The sequence below is a fragment of the Bison bison genome, unplaced genomic scaffold (assembly GCF_000754665.1).
Source record: "Bison bison bison isolate TAMUID 2011002044 unplaced genomic scaffold, Bison_UMD1.0 scf7180017864039, whole genome shotgun sequence".
Classification (NCBI taxonomy): Eukaryota; Metazoa; Chordata; class Mammalia; order Artiodactyla; family Bovidae; genus Bison; species Bison bison.
In genome coordinates, this window is record NW_011494611.1 from 3,547,585 (window position 1) to 3,565,223 (window position 17,639).

General features: G+C 46.6%; 1 protein-coding gene across 3 annotated transcripts in view; it reads right to left on the minus strand.

The window, feature by feature from the left end:
* RGS3 (regulator of G-protein signaling 3) overlaps nucleotides 1-14,522 on the minus strand; it is a 138,588-nt gene extending 124,066 nt beyond the window's left edge. Inside the window, exon 1 of one of the 3 annotated variants that reach the window (XR_824848.1) lies at nucleotides 12,231-12,381. Coding sequence is in view for 2 of the 3 variants with exons in the window: in XM_010835147.1 (XP_010833449.1) it covers nucleotides 14,348-14,450 (103 nt within the window). In the remaining variant the exon portion in view is untranslated. Of the gene's footprint in view, nucleotides 1-12,230; nucleotides 12,382-14,347 lie in introns of those variants that run through there. The other 2 variants (XM_010835147.1, XM_010835148.1) reach the window with 2 other exon arrangements.
* Nucleotides 14,523-17,639: the final 3,117 nt, after the last annotated feature.

Below are 17,639 nucleotides of genomic sequence, written 5' to 3' on the forward strand. Positions count from 1 at the left end.
CCCGTCCCTGGGATTCTCCAGGCAAGAATACTGGAGTGGGTTGCCATTTCCTTCTCCAATGCATGAAAGTGGAAAGTGAAAGTGAAGTTGCTCAGTCGCGTCTGACTCTTAGCGACCCCATGGACTGCAGCCTACCAGGCTCCTCCATCCATGGGATTTTCCAGGCAACAGTACTGGAGTGGGGTGCCATTGCCTTCTCCATAAAGAAAGCTGAGCTCCAAAGAATTGATGTTTTTGAACTGTGGTGTTTGAGAAGACTCTTGAGAGTCCATTGGACTGCAAAAAGATCCAACTAGTCCACCCTAAACGATATCAGTCCTGAATATTCATTGGAAGGACTGATGCTGAAGCTGAAACTCTAATCCTTTGGCCACCTGATGTGAAGAACTGACTCACTTGAAAAGACCCTGATGCTGGATAATATTGAAGGTGGGAGGAGAAGGGGATGACAGAGGATGAGATGGTTGGATGGCATCACTGACTCAATGAACATGAGTTTGAGTAAGCTCCAGGAGTTGGTGATGGACAGGGAAGCCTGGCATACTACGGTCCATGGGGTGACAAAGAGTCGGACACAACTGAGTGACTGAACTGAACTGAACTGAACCAGTGCAAAGCCAACCTGTACCCAAACACATCAGGCTTCCCGTGGCCACTGGAACCACTGTGCTGCCCAACACCTATCACCTTCCAACAGCCCTTTCCTGGAAATCAGAACCAAGAAATCTCCCAACACAAAGGATCACTAATTCCATTTGATAAACTTCTGCTGGGCCTCTGCACTAAGGCCTGAGGGAGGAAGGGCAGATCTGAACAGCGCCTGCCCTCAGGGAACTGAGAGCCCAGGGGCTAAGGACAAGGGCCTGAGCAAGCTCAAGGGTGGAGCCAGAGCAGAGGACAGGACTGGGGTGCAGACTGACTCAGAAACCAGATGAGTCTGCACAGCTCCACACAGCTCCCCTTCCAGGCCCTGCAAGCAGGGCTCCTCAGGGAAGGCCAGGTTGCCTACAGCCTGTTACAGCAGAGAAACCAAACCCAGCAGCCCAGGCTCCAGGCCCCCAGGGGCAGTACAACCCTACTCCAGCCCATCCTCAGGCTCACAGATGAGGGAGGGTACAATGAAGTGTGGGAGCCTTCCCTCAGCCATGCCCGTCCTCTCTGTCCTCCCCCTTAGCCCAATCCATCGAATGTCTGTTGCTGCGGTTCAGTTGCTAAGTCGTGTCCAACTCTTTGAGACACCATGAACTGCAGCACGCCAGGCTCCCCTGTCCTTTACTACTTCCCAGAGTTTGCTCAAACTGATGCCCACTGAGTCGGTGATGCCATCTGACCATCTCATCCTCTGTTGCCCCCTTCTTCTCCTGCCTTCAATCTTTCCCAACATCAGGGTCTCTTCCAATGAGTCGGCTCTTTGCATCAGATGGCCAAAGTATTGGAGCTTCAGCTTCAGCATCAGTCTTTCCAATGAATATTCAGGGTTGATTTCCTTTAGGATTAACTGGTTGGATCTCCTTGCTGTCCAAGGGACTCTCAAGAGTCTTCTCCAGCACCACAGTTTGAAAGCATCAAAGTCCTCAGTGCTCAGCCGTCTTTATGGTCCAACTTGAACATTTGAGGCTCCTGAAATCACCTTGTCCAACCTTTTCATTAGGTAGCCAGAACAGTCTTGCCCAGAGATGGAAGGTGACTTGTCCTGGGCCAACGGTAGCAAGGTAGGTCAAGCCAGAGATAGAGCCCAGAACTATGCCCAAACTCCAGCTCCTTTCCTGTGCTCAGAACTGGTTTTCCAACACTCTTCTGTGCACCACTGCCTCTGCCAATGAAACCCTGGGGTCCAGGAGCAGAGAGAGCCATCAGACACATGACAAGGCTTTTCCTTTGCTTAGAAGCCAAGAGGAAGCCCAAAAGAGGGCAGGCTCCAAGAATGTCTCCAAGTGTAGAGAAATGAGCCACTGGGAGGAGAGGAAGTCAGGCTGAATCCCTAGGGCCTTCAGCGGGTTTAGGTACCAGCTCATCAAGCCCCTCACAAGCCCCCAAATCTCTGGTCTTGTCAATATTCCCACCTTCTCCCCTGGCTCAGAGTGTGAACTGTTAGTGTGCAGGAAGTTCAGGCTAGAGGACCTGAAGTCATCCTCATCGGGTGTTCAGGAGAACTGGAAAAGGCCTGGCCCCAGTTCCCATGGGGCTGCAGGTGGGCACCAACTCTGTCAACAAAGGGTGGTGGCCCCGGGCACCCAGAGAGCCTGCAGAAGCACAGCAGGGAGCAGGATCCCAGAGGTGAATGGAGGCCAAACAGGCCCCGCATGGCAGAAATACTTGATGAGAGCGAGCTTCCAAAAGTGCAGGCAGGGATGGCAACAAACCCAAATTCTGCTGGGCACAGGACCTGGGGGTTTCAGGCTCATTGGACACCATGGGGATAAAGGTATGCTGCTGCTGCTGATGCTGTTAAGTCACTTCAGTCGTGTGACCCCATAGACGGCAGCCCACCAGGCTCCTCCGTCCCTGAGATTCTCCAGGCAAGAACACTGGAGTGGGTTGCTATTTCCTTCTCCAATGCATGAAAGTGAAAAGTGAAAAGTGAAAGGGAAGTCCCTCAGTCGTGTCTGACTCTGTGACCCCATGGACTGCAGCCCACCAGGCTCCCCTGTCCATGAGATTTTCCAGGCAAGAGTACTCGAGTGGGTTGCCATTGTCTTCTCCGGGGATAAAGGTATGGAAGCTGGCTAAAGAAATTCCATCCACTGTGAATATTCTCACTGTTATGACTTTGTAATAATCAAGGCAGGCTAAACATTTGCTATATTAAGACCATGCATGTGTCCCCAGACCTAGTTCTTTGCCTAGGTCTGGTTTTATAAATGCTGGTGATAAACCAAGTCTGATTTACATGACGCATCTTGTGTGGGAAATGTCTGTGACTCTAGGTATCTGATCAACCTTGAGAAATGGTAGCACAGCTAGTGTGATAACTTTTGAAGATAACCATTGCTATTTTGATGATTACCAGTTGACATTAAATGAGTTATTAAAAAAAAAAAAATTCCGTCCGGCAGACCTTACTAAGTAGAGGGCTACAGGAAGATGAGCTCTGACTCTCAGGACACCATCAGGAAGAGACCTACCCAGAAAAGGAAGGAAGAAGATGGAGGTTGCAGACCACAGCTGGATGCAGGGTTCAGCAAGACTGTGTCCTAAAAGGAACTCATGCCACCCAGGGGTCTGTAGAGAATACAGATCTGAGGGACTTGTCTGGCTAGCGTGGAGCAGCAGTCACCTCCAAACTCTATTCACCTCTAAATCAATTCCCCACTTAAGAACTGCCATGTGTTGAAAGCCACAGGAAGGAGGATGATAACAGGACAAACTCACGAGGAGGTTGGGGCTGCGTGGAGCCAGTTGCTAACACTCAGAGGGGTTGTGTTATCAATTTCACTCCCTGCCCTCCAAGGGAGATATGGTAGCTGCAGTGGCACTGAGGAACTGGAGCCACCCAGCTCTCAGGAGGTGGCCCTGCAGAATTTCAAACGTCTTGTTTTAAGGAGGGAGACTCTTGAGTTCCATTTGGAAAAGGCGGCCCTGGTGTTTAATGGTACCACGCCTGAGTGACTGAGCATGCACGCATGCACGCTGGCAGAACAACAGTGAGCAGAGGGCTGCTGTGGTGGAATAAAAATTTTGATGGGTCAATCCAACCCCATTCATCTGACTCTCTGCTTCCTGTGAAATTTGACATTAATGTGGCTTCCCAAGCTGATTTTCCTTCCAGCAGCAGATTGCACTGCCAGCATAAGTCTGCTAGCATCTTGACTGCAACCTCTGTGAGAGACTCTCAGAAAAAACCACCTGGCTAAGCCATCCCCAAACTCCTGACACACAGAAAGAGTGAGATTAAAAATGTTGGTTTTTAAGCCAACACTTAGTGGGACCATTTGTTATGACACAGTAGATAACTAATACATACTCACGTTGCCTCCACAGTTGGATGACATAAATTTGATCTCAATTCTCAAGCAATTTTTCAACTTTAAAAATTGTTAAGAAAATACACTTCTAAGATAAATCACTATAGTATGACTGAGGATAAAGAAGACTTCCAGTTTTTGAGGTCCTTGATTTTCTTAATAAAGAATTTTGATAGATTTAAACCATACTCACCATCACCAAACTGCACAATCTGGAAATGTCCCATGTTAATCCAAGGACTCTTGAGAGTCCCTGGGACAGCAAGGAGATCAAACCAGCCAATCCTAAAGGAAATCAACCCTGAATATTTACTGGAAGGACTGATGCAGAAGCTGAAGCTGAAACTCCAATATTTTGGCCACCTAATATGAAGAGTTTACTCAATGGAAAAGACCCTGATGCTGGGAAAGACTGAAGGCAGGAGGAGAATTGGGTGGCAGAGGATGAGATGGTTAGACAGCATCACTGCTTCAATGAACATAAATTTGAGCAAACTGGGAGGTGGTAAAGGACAGGGAAGACCGCCGTGCTGCAGTTCATGGGATTGCGAAGAGTCAGACGTGACTTGGCAACTGAACAGCAACAACACCACAGCTAAACAGTTCCACACAGGACTGCAGCTCAACTCAGTCTCAGTCCCTAACACTGAATTAAGGTTATTCCAGATTGCTAGTGACCTCAAGCACCTGTCAGAAGCAAATAAAGATCATTTTAAAGGAAGAGATCATTCCAGGTCTGTATTACGAAGGAAAAAAAACAAGTCTGTGCCTGCCCTTTATAATAGACACTGCATCTAAAATGTAAAGAAACAGAAAGATTTAAAGAAGCACGATGGAAAGAGATATGCAATTATTAACCAAAAGAAGACCCGCTATCTATGTCAATGTCAAGAAAAGTAGACTTTATCTCCACTAAAATAAAGAGAAGACTTCAAACAATAAAAGATCATAATAATAAGCGTTTCAACTCATCAGAAAGATAATAATTTTTATGCTCTTACCATTGCTTCAAAATACATAAAGGAGAAAATGAAAGAACTAAAATGAGAAATTGATAAATTTACAGTCATAACAGGAATTTTAACCCACTTCTACTTAGTAACTGATGGGGAAAAAAATCAGCAAAGACAGAATATGTGAACAACAAAAGTAGCGAACTTGACCTAAACCTGACATATACAAAGAACCCTACACCCATCTACTACAGATCTTTTCAAGCACAAACAGAACATTTATAAAAACTGACATTATGCTGGGCCATCAAAGGACTGAAAGAATCCAAAATACATTGGACAAAAAACGACTAAAATCCCCAATACATAGAAATTAAGAAATACACTTCCAAATAACCAATGAATTCAACAAGAAATTACTTGAAAATTAGAAAATATTTTGAACTGAATGATAAAGGAAAAAAAACTATACATCAAATATAAGGCTTCTGGATTCTGGCAATCATGTTTGCTTCATGATAAACCACTGAACCGCACATCATTTGGAGAGACACTTTCTGTCTGTGTGCTATGTTTCATAATAAAGAGTTTCATTTTGTTTTGTTTAAAAAAAAAGAACATAGAGGGCTTCCCTGGTGGTCTAGAGGTTAAGGTTCTGTGCTTCCACTGCAGGGGGCAAGGGTTTGACCCCTGGTCAGGGAACTAAGATCCCACAGGCTATGCGTGGCATGGCAAAAAAAGAAAGAAAAAGAACATAAAAAGCAGAATTGGGAAAGAGAACAAAGGGCTGTTGACAGGCCAGAAACTCTGAGTTTCTGAAGGCTCCCAAGCAAATGGTCTCCAGCTGACAGGAAGGCCAATAAAGGCTGAGAACCCTGACCAGCAAATGACAAGCTCCTGAGACATGGTTAACGGGTTTCCCAGCCAAGCCCAGGGACTACTGCGGGCTCAGGGCAGCAGGGTGAGCCAGGGGCAGCTGGCAGGGCCATGTTTCGGGCCTCCAGTTCAGGGCCTGACTTCTCACTGCCCAACACATCATCCTCCTGGCATCTGTTCCCAAGCTTCATTCTCACTATGGAAATGGACTTTTTATCTCTGTAGCTTCTAATATGAGGCCGAGAAAGGAGAGGGACAAGTCCCGGCTAACATGGTACTAGCACAACAAACAGAAAAACAAAGCAGATGCCCAGTAAATTAATGACATTCCTTAGTCTACTCTGCCTTCAGAAGCACATCTTTCTCACTTTGTCCCTCTGGCGAACCAAAGATTCCGGTCACTTCCTCTAGAGCTGACACGCAAAGCCACTACCCGCAGCTTTTATCCTGCAGGTTCATTTGGGGATAATAGTCCTAAAGAGAGGTGGGCTGTGTCTTGTGTCACCCAATGTTCACAGTTCCCTGCAGCCCTCAAAACACGTCCAGACTGCCTATCAGCTCCTGGCTCAGACACCCTGGAGGAAAGGCAACCTGTTCTCTTCCATGACCACTCACCACATTCAGCTCCTGGACCGAATCCCAGGTAGGTTAATTATCTGTTGCCTCAGGCCAGCTAATAAGTTGGTATCCTTTCAAGAAGATACTCTTTAGATATTTATCAAACCTTTTTATGAACTTGGGTTTATATTTTCTATATAAAATATTGTGCCTAAAATTCACATAGAAACTCAGGAAATCCAAGATAGTCAAATAATCTTGAAAAAGAAGAAAAAAGTTGAAAGATTCACACTTGCCAATTTCAAAACTTAGTACAAAGCAACAGTAGTCAAGATAGTGTGATACTGGCACAAGAATTTTGTTGTTCACTCACTAAATCTTGTTGGACCGTGCAACCCCATGGACTACAGCACACCAGGCTCCTCTGTCCTTCACTGTCTCCTGGAGTTTGCTCAAATTCATGTCCATTGAGTCAGTGATGCTATCTAACCATCTCATCCTCTGTTGCTCCTTTCTCCTTTTACCTTCAATCTTTCTCAGCATCCTTCCAATGAATAGACAGACAGATCAATAGAAAAGAATTAAAAGTCTGAAAAGAAACTCATGTATGTATGGTCAATTAATTTTCAACATAGGTGCCAAGATCATCCAATGACAATATAATGGCATTTTCAGCAAATGATCCCAAGACAACTGGAAACCATATACACACAAATTAAGTTGGATCCTTTCCTCACACCATATACAAAAATTAACTCAAAATCTTCTTTAAAAAATACTTTTTAAACTCAAACTCAAAGACCAAAATCTAAGAGTCAAAACTATAAGACTTTTAGAAGATAACAGAGTTAAATCTCTGTGATCTTGGATATGACAGTAGATGCTGAGATTTGACACCAAAAGTACAAGCAACAAAATGTAAAATGGATTAACTGGACTTCATCAAAATGAAAAACATTTGTGCTTCAAAGAAAACTAGCAAGAAAGTGGGTCAAAAAACCCACAGATTGAAAAAAAAATTTTTGTAAATAATCTATGATAAGGGACTAGTATCTAGCATGTACAAAGAACTCTTGGTGGTAGTAGTTTAAATCATTCAAGTCATGTCTGACTCTTTGTGACCCCACAGACTGTAATCTGCCAGGCTCCTCTGTCCCTGGGATTTTCTAGGCAAGAATACTGGAGTGAGTTGCCATTTCCTTCTCTAGGGGATCTTTTTGACCCAGAGATTGAACCCACATCTCCTGTTTGGCAGGCAGACTCTTTACCACTGAGCCCTTGCAACTTAATAAAAAACAAATAGTCCTAGAATCAGGGCTTCCCTCATAGCTCAGTTGGTAAAGAATCCGCCTACAATGCAGGAGACCCCAGTTGGATTCTTGGGTCCAGAAGATCCACTGGAGAAGGGATAGGCTACCCACTCCAGTATTCATGGGCTTTCCTTGTGGCTCAGCTGGTAAAGAATTTGCCTGCAATGAGGGAGACCTGGGTTTGATCCCTATGTTGGGAAGATCCCCTGGAAAAGGGAAAGGCTACACACTCCAGTATTCTGGCCTGGAGAATTCCGAGGACTGTATAGTCCATGGGGTCACAAAGAGTTGGACACAACTGAGTGACTTTCACTTTCAGTCCTGAAATTGGCTATTTAATTTTAAATTAAATGGGCAAATAATCTGAATAAACTTTTGCAAATATATAATTAGCCCATAAGCATATGAAAGACGCTCAATAGCACTGGTCATCAGAGAAATGCAAGTCAAAACCTTAATGAGATACCACTTCACATCTACTAGGATGGCTAGAACCAAAAAGTCAGACAATAACAAGTGTTGGTGAGATTGTGGAGAAATCAAAAACCTCAGCTTTGCCGATGGAAATGTAAAATGGTACAACCACTCTGGAAGAGAGTTTGATAGCTTCTCAAACAGTTAAACACAGAGTTGCCATTTGACCTAGCAATTCTTGCTGTTGTTGTTGTTCAGTCAACCAGTCATGTCCAACTCTTTGCAACCCCATGGACTGCAGCACACCATGCCTCCCTGTCCCTCACCATCTCCCAGAGTTTGCCCAAATTCATTCCAAGGTATATATGCAAGAGAATTGAAAATATTTGTCCACACAAAAAATTGTGTATGAATGTTTGTAGCAGAGCAGTATTCATAATAGACAAAAGACAGAAGCAATCTCCATTAGTGAGTGCATAAACAAAATGTGGTATATCCATACAATGGAATATTACCAGCCATAAAAAATCAGTGAAGTGTTGATACATGCTACAACATGGATGAACCTTGAAAACAGTATGCTAAGTGAAAGAAGCCAGTCACAAAAGACCACACGTTACATGATTCCATTTACATGAAATATCCCAAATAAGCAAATCTATAGAGACAGAAAGTAAATTAGTGATTGCTTAGAGTTGAGGGACAGAGGGGACTGGAAACTGGGGAGTAATAAATTAGGGCTTCCTTGGTGGCTCAGACAGTAAAGAATCCACCTGCAATGCGGGAGACCTGGGTTCCATCCCTGGGTTGGGAAGATCCCCCGGAGAAGGGAACGGCTACCCACTCCAGTATTCTGGCCTGGAGAATTCCATGGACAGAGGAGCCTGGCAGACTACAGTCCATGGGATCACAAAGAGTTGGTCACAACTGAGTAACTTTCACTTTCAAACTAACAGGTATAGTGTTTCTTTCTGAAGTGATAAAAATGGTCTGAAATTGACTGTGGTGATGGTTACACAACTCTGTGAATATGCTGAAAACCACTTAATTGTATACTTTAAATGAATGAATTGTACATATGTGAATTATATCTCAATAAAGCTATTTTTTTTAAGCCAGCAAATATACTAATAAAATTAAAATATATAATCCTGAAGGAAAAAAAACTTATGTGCACCAGTAATGGCTTCTTCAAATTATACCATTTCTCATAGGCAAAAATCCCTCTGGAGTTGTTAGGTTCAAACTCTAGCTTACTTACTCCTCTCCCCTGAAGCCAGGCCATCTCCCACAGGCAACGTAAAGTATGGCCGATTAACATTACTTGAAGGTGCCCTTAGTGGGAGACAAAGGTTTGTACTCATGCACACAAACACACACACACAAATGCATAAACCACAACATATTCCATACAGCATTCTCCCTGAAAGGAATTCTGGAAATTTACCTCCCTTTAACTGTTTGTGCTCAGGAAAACTACCAGCTAGGCAGTAGCTTCATCTGGTTCCACCCTGGCAAAGCCCACAGCTGAAGGCCAGGAGCTACCTGCCATGCTGGGGAAAAGCCAGGAAATTGAGGAAAGCTTAGCAAAGACCTTCATTTTAAGGGAGTCCACGGTGGCTATCAAAACTGACTCTGAATCTATAGCTTCCAAACTCGGCTGATTATCAAAATACTACTTCTATGACTTCTTGACTCTACACCAAACCTGTTAAACCAGGATCTTCAGGAGAAGATTCTAGGAATCTGTAGGGTTTTTTGCTTTTGTTTTTCACTATTTATTTATTTATTTGGCTGCACCAGGTATTAATTGCAGCATTCAGGATCTTTGTTGCAGCCTGTGAGATATTTTTGTTTGTTTTTTTCATTGCAGTACGTGAGATCTTGTTCCCTGACCAGCGATCGCACCTGGGGCTGGCACAATAGCAGCATGAAATCTTAGCCACTGGACCACCAGGGAAGTCCCCAGGAATCTGTATATTTAATAGGCTCTCCAGGTGCTTTTAATTATTGGCCACGTTTGATAACCTCTGATAAGACTCCTCATTCACAAGCAGACAAGCAAAGGTCATCAGTGCACAAAGAAAACCAGCAGCCTGCAAGAGGGCTGATTTTGTCAAGGAAACGGAGTTAATGCAGGAAACCAGAGGAAACTCTTCCAGTGTCTGTCCTCGGAGAGAGTTGAGAGGAGGCTACACACACGGAGCAAGAGGCTCCCCACCCCACCAGGCTCCTGCCCGCCTGCTGCACACTCAGGGCACAGTCGCAGGTTCACACAGCAACCTTCCCTGATACCCACCCAACCCAGCCTGGAGGTGTGGCTGGGCAGGGCGTCCACGCCCTGCTGGGCTGGACTCTCCCCAGTTTCCCAGATCTGGCAAGGAGATTACTTCAACAGAGGAATACAGGCTGATACAAGGAAATAGTCCCACCACACTAGTGAGGAAATGAAATGAGTTACAAAGTTGTACATACAATAGGATCTCAATTTTGTTAAAGTCAGGCAGGCACACACACACAGAAATAAGTCTGGAAGGATATAAACCATGTTAACAATGGCTTTCTCTGGGGAGTCAGATTACAGGGGATTTTCACTTTCTTCTTCTCACTGTGTTCAACAATTAATACATCTTACCGTGAAACATATTTTTTACTTTTTAATCAGGACACAGCTAAGGTACCAAGGCCTCTGCCACCACACCGCTCTGCCACTCTTTCCTGGCCACCCCAGCCCTACCAACTCAGGTCATCCCAGAAGCCTCCCTGTCTGGTACAGCCCCACATCCCCATGGGGTTCACGAGAATTGCCTCTAACAGTTGGGAGGCTTAAATGAGATGACACAGGGAAATCACTTGGCATGTGGCATGGCGAAAGATAAACATGCAACAAACGGTGGCAAGTTAATTCCTCTTATTGTTACCCTCTACCAACTGGACCCGTGAATTCCAAGATGCCAGATCACAGGTCATTTCTAGGGGCCGAGCCACTGCTTTTCCGTCACTCCTGCCCCCAGAGAAGAGGCAGGTTGTGAACACCCAAGTGTACTGATAGAGGTAAGCCTCTGAATAGGAGAGCCAGAACCCCAGGGAGGGTGTAACTCCTTCGGTGCTCTGTCTTTGAAATGTGGGCAAAGTCCACTTACGTTGCAATAACTACTTCATCCTTCATAAAGAAAATTGTATAAAAGTTGTTTTGTACATGTACATGTATGGCTGAATCTCCTCACTGTTCACTTGAAACTCCCACAACATTGTTAATCAGCTATATCCCAATACAAAATGTTTTTGGTGTTAAAAAAATCTGTTTTGAAGTGTTTTGTTTTTTTTTTTAATGTTCTAGACATGGCGTCTCAAAAGGCTTGTGCTTAGGCACCAACTGGCTCATTGGGAGACCTTCGTCTCTATATCTCAAGTCTTCAGGAAGGAGATATAACTCCCTCCCCACAGAGTTGCAGAACCAGTGAGGAGACAAGGGCTGCAAAGGGCTGCATCCTAGGCCAGGGCTAATTATCCTCATTCTGGGGACTCGGGAGGCCGGCTTTGCCCAGACCATTGGGAAGGTTGCTGCCCCACTGTTACTGGGGGAACTCAGCTGTGCTGTCTAGGGGTTTGGAAGCAGGTGCCTACTGCCCACTTCTTTCTACCTCCAGTCCCCAGGGCAGCCCTGTGAACCTTCAGAGAGCCAGGTAACTCCTGGAGGAGAGAATCCTTCCACCCCTGCTGAGGGTCAGGTGTCCACGGGAGCCACCACACTGCCACGCCCAAGGTGAGCCCACAGGAAGCCAAGGCCCCCTGGGCTGACCTGGCACCTGTCTTGTCCTTGAGCCAAAGGAAAGAGGATCCAGATCTCAAGTAACAAGACCTTGATTTAACCCTGAGCAGCTTGCTAATGGGAAACTCAGCAGTGGCAGACCGAATCTCTCAAGTATTAACTGGGCATGATTATTCCAGCCAAGAGAGCCAGCAGCAACTACCCTTGACACCAATGGCCAAGCAGCAGGTGGTGTCCAGAGGCTTGCTCGGCCTGAGCCTGTGCCCTGAGCCCCTCCTGGATGACCACGGGAGTCAGGTGCTCCCGGCCTCACCTACCCCCGAGGGAGCTGCCCTCTCTGGGCATGCAGGCAGAGCGAAGCCACCCCGGGCGGCGCACTTACCAAAGGTGGTGAGATAGAAGGACAAGCCCGGCTGGGCGCGCCGGCTCCCGAGGGAGACGCGGTGCAGGGAGCGCTCCATGGCCGCCGCTCCGCTCCGGCCGGGCCAGGGCGAGGGCGCCTGTAACTCGAGGCGTCTGTGTTGCTCCCAGTAACCGAGGCAGCAGGTTCACCCGCCCCCGCGCCAGTGTCTCCGCCGCCAGGCGGGAGGCCCGCTGCAGCGCATGTTTGAACCGGCGGCGCGCCGGGTTCTGATTGGCCCGCGCGGGTTTGAATGGGGAGATTTCCACCTGACCGAGCCGCCGCGGACAGGGGGGAAGGAGGCGACCGCGGGCCCTCTGCAACAGCAGCACGGCGGCCGGGACAGGCCAGGGACCGCGATCCTCCCCGTGGAGCCGTGGACGGGCGACCCTACCGGGGATCGGGGCTCTAGGCCCCGGGCTGGGCTGCAAGTACCAGCTCTATGCCGGGCCTGGGACTCCTGACTTGCCCACGCCTGGCACCCTCAGGCCAGCAATTAGCCAGATTCAACATGCTTTGAAGTTCAGACCAGTAATCACCCTCCCTAAGCAAGGACAGAGGAGCACCTCCTGGCCCAATGCAGTGGGAGTTGGGAAAATGTTCTGCATGCTTGGACCCCTGACCCCCACCACCACCGCCACCAGCAGCAGCCAGGCTGCAGGCCCCTTCCCTGACCCCGGCCCCTCCATCTCTTTCTTGAGCCTTCTGTTGGGTGGGAGCAGCCTGGCACACAGGTCCAGACCAGAGCAGCTTCCTCCAGCCAGTCTCATGGCCCACCATCTGCAGCCTGGTGCCAGGGGACAGGGGGACAGGCCCCTAGCACCTGAGAGGAAGAAAAGCACAGTATAGTGCGTGGAGGGGTGTGGATGTGCTCAGCAGTATCCGACTCTTCGGGACGCCAAGAACTAGCCTGCCAGGCTCCTCTGTCTATGAGATTTTTCCAGGCCAGAATACTGGAGTGAGTTGCCATTTTCTACTCTAGGGAATCTTCCTGACTTAGGGATCGAACCCCCGCCTCCTGCATTGGCAGGCGGATTCTTTACCACTGCGAAGCCCACGTGGAGGGATAGTGATAGTGAAGTGAAGTCGCTCAGTCGTGTCCAACTCTTTGCGACCCCATGGACAGTAAGTAGCCAAACCAAGCTCCTCCGTCCATGGGATTTTCCAGGCAAGAATACTGGAGTGGGTTGCCATTTCCTTCTCCAGGGGATCTTCCTGACCCAGGGATCGAACCCGGGTATCCTGCATTGTAGGCAGACACTTCACTGTCTGAGCCACCAGGGAAGCCCTTCCAGTCTCCTGAGTGGTGGGAGGAAGCAGAGCTGGAAGGAGGGACAGCCCCTGTGCTCTTTTGTCAGCAAACATTCATGGGATGCCTCTGGGAGCAGTTTCACACCAAGACATCTGCTCTGCAACCCTCTGACTGTTGCTGCTGAGGGAGAGAAAGCTGCTGGTCTTATGTAAATCTAAAAATGGGGAGTGTTGGAAGTTGCCAAATGGATATTTGTGACTCATTGAGCCACTCAAGACAAGATGGGGGGATGCAAGAGAGAAAGTGGAGAATAAAGCTTTTTGTATTGAGGACCTAGTGCCAGTGGCTGAGCTGTGCAATTTACAGCCATCTTCTCGGTTAATCTTTACCAGTAACTCTAGGAAGTTTTAGCTCCAATTCACCAGGGATAAATCTGAATCTCACACAGACAGAACAGGTGACTTGTCCAGGGCTGGCAGAGCTGAAAGTTGAGCCCAGGCCTGTCTGCCCCAAGGACCACCCTCCTTCTGTTCTTCCTTGGCCTCCATGCCTGCCCCATGGCCAATGGCAAGTGAAGGTCACAGACCTGCCTTCTTGAGGCAGGCAAGGAAACTAGAGGCCACAGGGCCAACTGGCCACCAGCGGGGAGGAGAAACTGGAGAAGAGCCCAGAAATCTACAAACTAGTGGTCAACTGCAAATTACTCACGTAACGGCCCGCAGATCGTTTGAATCCTGGCACATGGTAAAGCCCTTTCTCCTCTTTCTCCACACCCACTTGTTGAGCACTGCCCATAGCAGGGACAAGCCTGCTTCCCTGGCCCCAGCCCAACAGTAGACAGACTTACCTGCACCCTGGACTTGAGTGGACCTGATCCTTCTCCTGGCTGGGGAAGTCTGAGTCCAGGCATCCTTTCTGGCCAGGGAGGTATCCTGGCTCTGCCACTCCATGCAGCCAGGGAAAATAGGCAAGTTTAGGCTCAAGCCATAGAATGCAGACAGGACACTGAAGCTGAAAGTGCTGAAGACCTGTGGAAGCAAGATGGGAGCATGACACGCCTGAGGATGCCCCCGAGAGAGGGGTTCACCCCAGTAGCAATTAGAAAGTATGGTATTCCAGAGCCTGGGGAAAGGGAAGTCCATGAAGGGAAAAGTGACGAGCCCAGGTGACAGTGGCCCCTTCAAAGCTCTGCCAGGGATCACTTGCACTAGGGAAGACCACCTTGAACTCAGGAAGCTGTGAGCAACCGGCAGATGCACATTCTATTCTGGTCCATTGACCGGTTTGTCTTCTTTCTACATTATTTTAGGACTATTTAACATCTGTTAAGTCCTGCATGCATGCATGCGTGCTAAGTCGCTTCAGTTGTGTCCAACTCTACGAGACCCTACGGACTGTAGCCCACCAGGCTCTTCTATCCGTGGGGATTCTCCAGGCAAGAATACTAGAGTGGGTTGCCATGCCCTCCTCCAGGGGATCTTCCCGACCCTGGATCAACCCACATCTCATGTCTCCTGCATTGGCAGGTGGGTTCTTTACCACTAGCACCACCTGGAAAGCCCAGTAAGTCCTAGCCCCTCTATTATTATTTCTCCAGATTGTTTTGGATATCAGACCAGGTGATATCTTAGGGGTACTACGGTACAGCCAGCAGGAGGGCTGGGCAGACTTACATTATCCGTATGTGGCCTGGGGGAGAAAAGACTGAGGCCCACACGGGGCCCTTCACCCCCACTGGGTTCAAGGTCCCGCTGCCTCGCAGGTTCCCTCATGACTCCTTCTGCCGCGTCAGCAGCTAACCTGTTCAGCTGGGAGACCCCAGTGCCACTCCGATACTCATCTAACTCCTGTGGTGGCACCACCTCCACCACCCTCACCACCAGACGTTAGATCCCTTTCTTTAGGAGAGCAATGAAGCTTCCTTCTCTTAAAGGGGAAGTTGCTCTGTTCTCAGGAAGGGGGAGGACAGAAGTGAGCGGAGCCTGGGCAGCGGCACTGCAAGAGACACTGGCCCTTTAACCCACACTGCCGGCGACAGGGGACATCCAGAAAGGGTCGCTGTTTATGGCCCTGCTTCCTCCAAAAAGGCAAGGGAGTGTGAGAACCAGGCCTGGCTTTGGGACGTGCCCTGAACACTCTAGCTCCCCCTGGCCATGGGCCTCAGTATCCCTCTTATACTTACACACACTCCACACATACGTGGACAAACTACACACACAGTGTAAACACTGCACACACACAGCTGCACACACACCTACCACAACACTTCTGATGTACATTCACAAATACACCAGATATACAAATGTACCATATAGACACACACCCCACACACGAATCAACACACCACATACACACCTCACACATATATATAAACACATCTCTGGACATACATAGGTGCACAGCCACATGCTACACACACACACACACACAAAACCCACTTAAATGTCCTATACATATACACCACATCCACATACAAAGATTGATTATAGATATTTTCTTAAGACCGACTCTGTTTCTAGAAGAGTAAGGACTTCTAGTGTTTGGATGGAAGGGACTAGAGAGATTTATTTGGGTGCATTTTGACATTAGCTATCAAAGAAACCTAGTGCCTTTAAGATATCATCTGACTTGATATTCAAAGCAATTTTGAAAAATAATAATAAAGGGGACAAAGACTACCAGATGTTAAATAGTCTTAAAACAATATAGAAAGAAGACAGATCAATAGAATAGAGTAAAAGTTCAGGGGAAACATGATTTGATTTAGAAAATAAGAACAATTTTCGAAATTCTTTAAAGACATTTTAAAAAGTTAAAAGTGGAACAGCTAATGCAGATGAAATTCTAAAAGAAAATAATAAGCTTAAAGTTGAAACTCATCTTTAGAAAATAGACTTCAACAATAAAACCATGGCCTGGTTCTTTTCAAAGAACAGAATTCTGGCAAAACAAAGAAAGCTATAAAGAAGCAAGTTTAGGAAAGAGAGAGATAGCCAAGATACAAAAGTAATTCTTTAAATTATGAGAGAAAACCATTGCAACCTTATTTGTAAATGTGAAAATCTAGGGGGGGGGGAGCTGATGCTTTTCTAGAAAGTATTAATTGTTAAAATTGATACAAGAGTTTGACATTTTTAATAGATAACTAATCATAGATAAAATACAAAAGGGAATAAAAAATCTACCTGACAAAATTATAGAAGACTTAGATGGAAATGGCAACCCACTCTAGTATCCTTGCCCGGGAAATTCCATGGACAGAGAAGCCCAGCAGGCTACAGTCACGGGGGCACAAAAGAGTCAGACGTGACTAAACGACAGACAGCTTTAGAGACCAATTCTGTTAGACCTTCAAGAAACAGATAATGCCTCTGTAGTTTAAAACTTTTTCAGAACTATAAGAAATGCTGGAAGATTTGTCAGTCCTAGATATGAGGCTAAGCAAAGACAAAAACCAGATAAGGTTAGCAGCAGCAAACTACAGACCAAAGGCCAAAGACAAAAACAAGAGTAGAAATTAATAAAATAGAAAACATAGAAAAAGAAGATCTATTAAAAATGTGACAAAGCTAGGCCCACATCCTCCCAGATTTGCCACATTCCTTTTTTAAAAATCAGAAATCTCTAATTTTTAATGTATTTCCCAATTTTTTAATATTGACAATTCAAATCTTTTCAAAATATTATGTAAGTCAAATGAAATACATCTATGTCCTATAACTAGTTTTAAATCTCTGCTAGGCCAATCTGACTTATAAATATAGACACAGAAATCCTAAATAAAATAATAGCAAATCAAATCCAGCAGTAAATTCATGATTCATTCAAATGGTATTTATTCTAGGAACACAAAGATGGCTCAAATGTAATGAACATATTAGTGCTGCTGCTGCTAAGTCACTTCAGTCGTGTCCGACTCTGTGTGACCCCATAGACGGCAGCCCACCAGGCTCCCTGTCCCTGGGATTCTCCAGGCAAGAACACTGGAGTGGGTTGCCATTTCATTCTCCAATGTAGGAAAGTGAAAAGTGAAAGTGAAGTCACTCAGTTGTGTCTGACTCCTAGCAACTCCATGGACTGCAGCCCACCAGGCTCTTCCGTCCATGGGATTCTCCAGGCAAGAGTACTGGAGTGGGGTG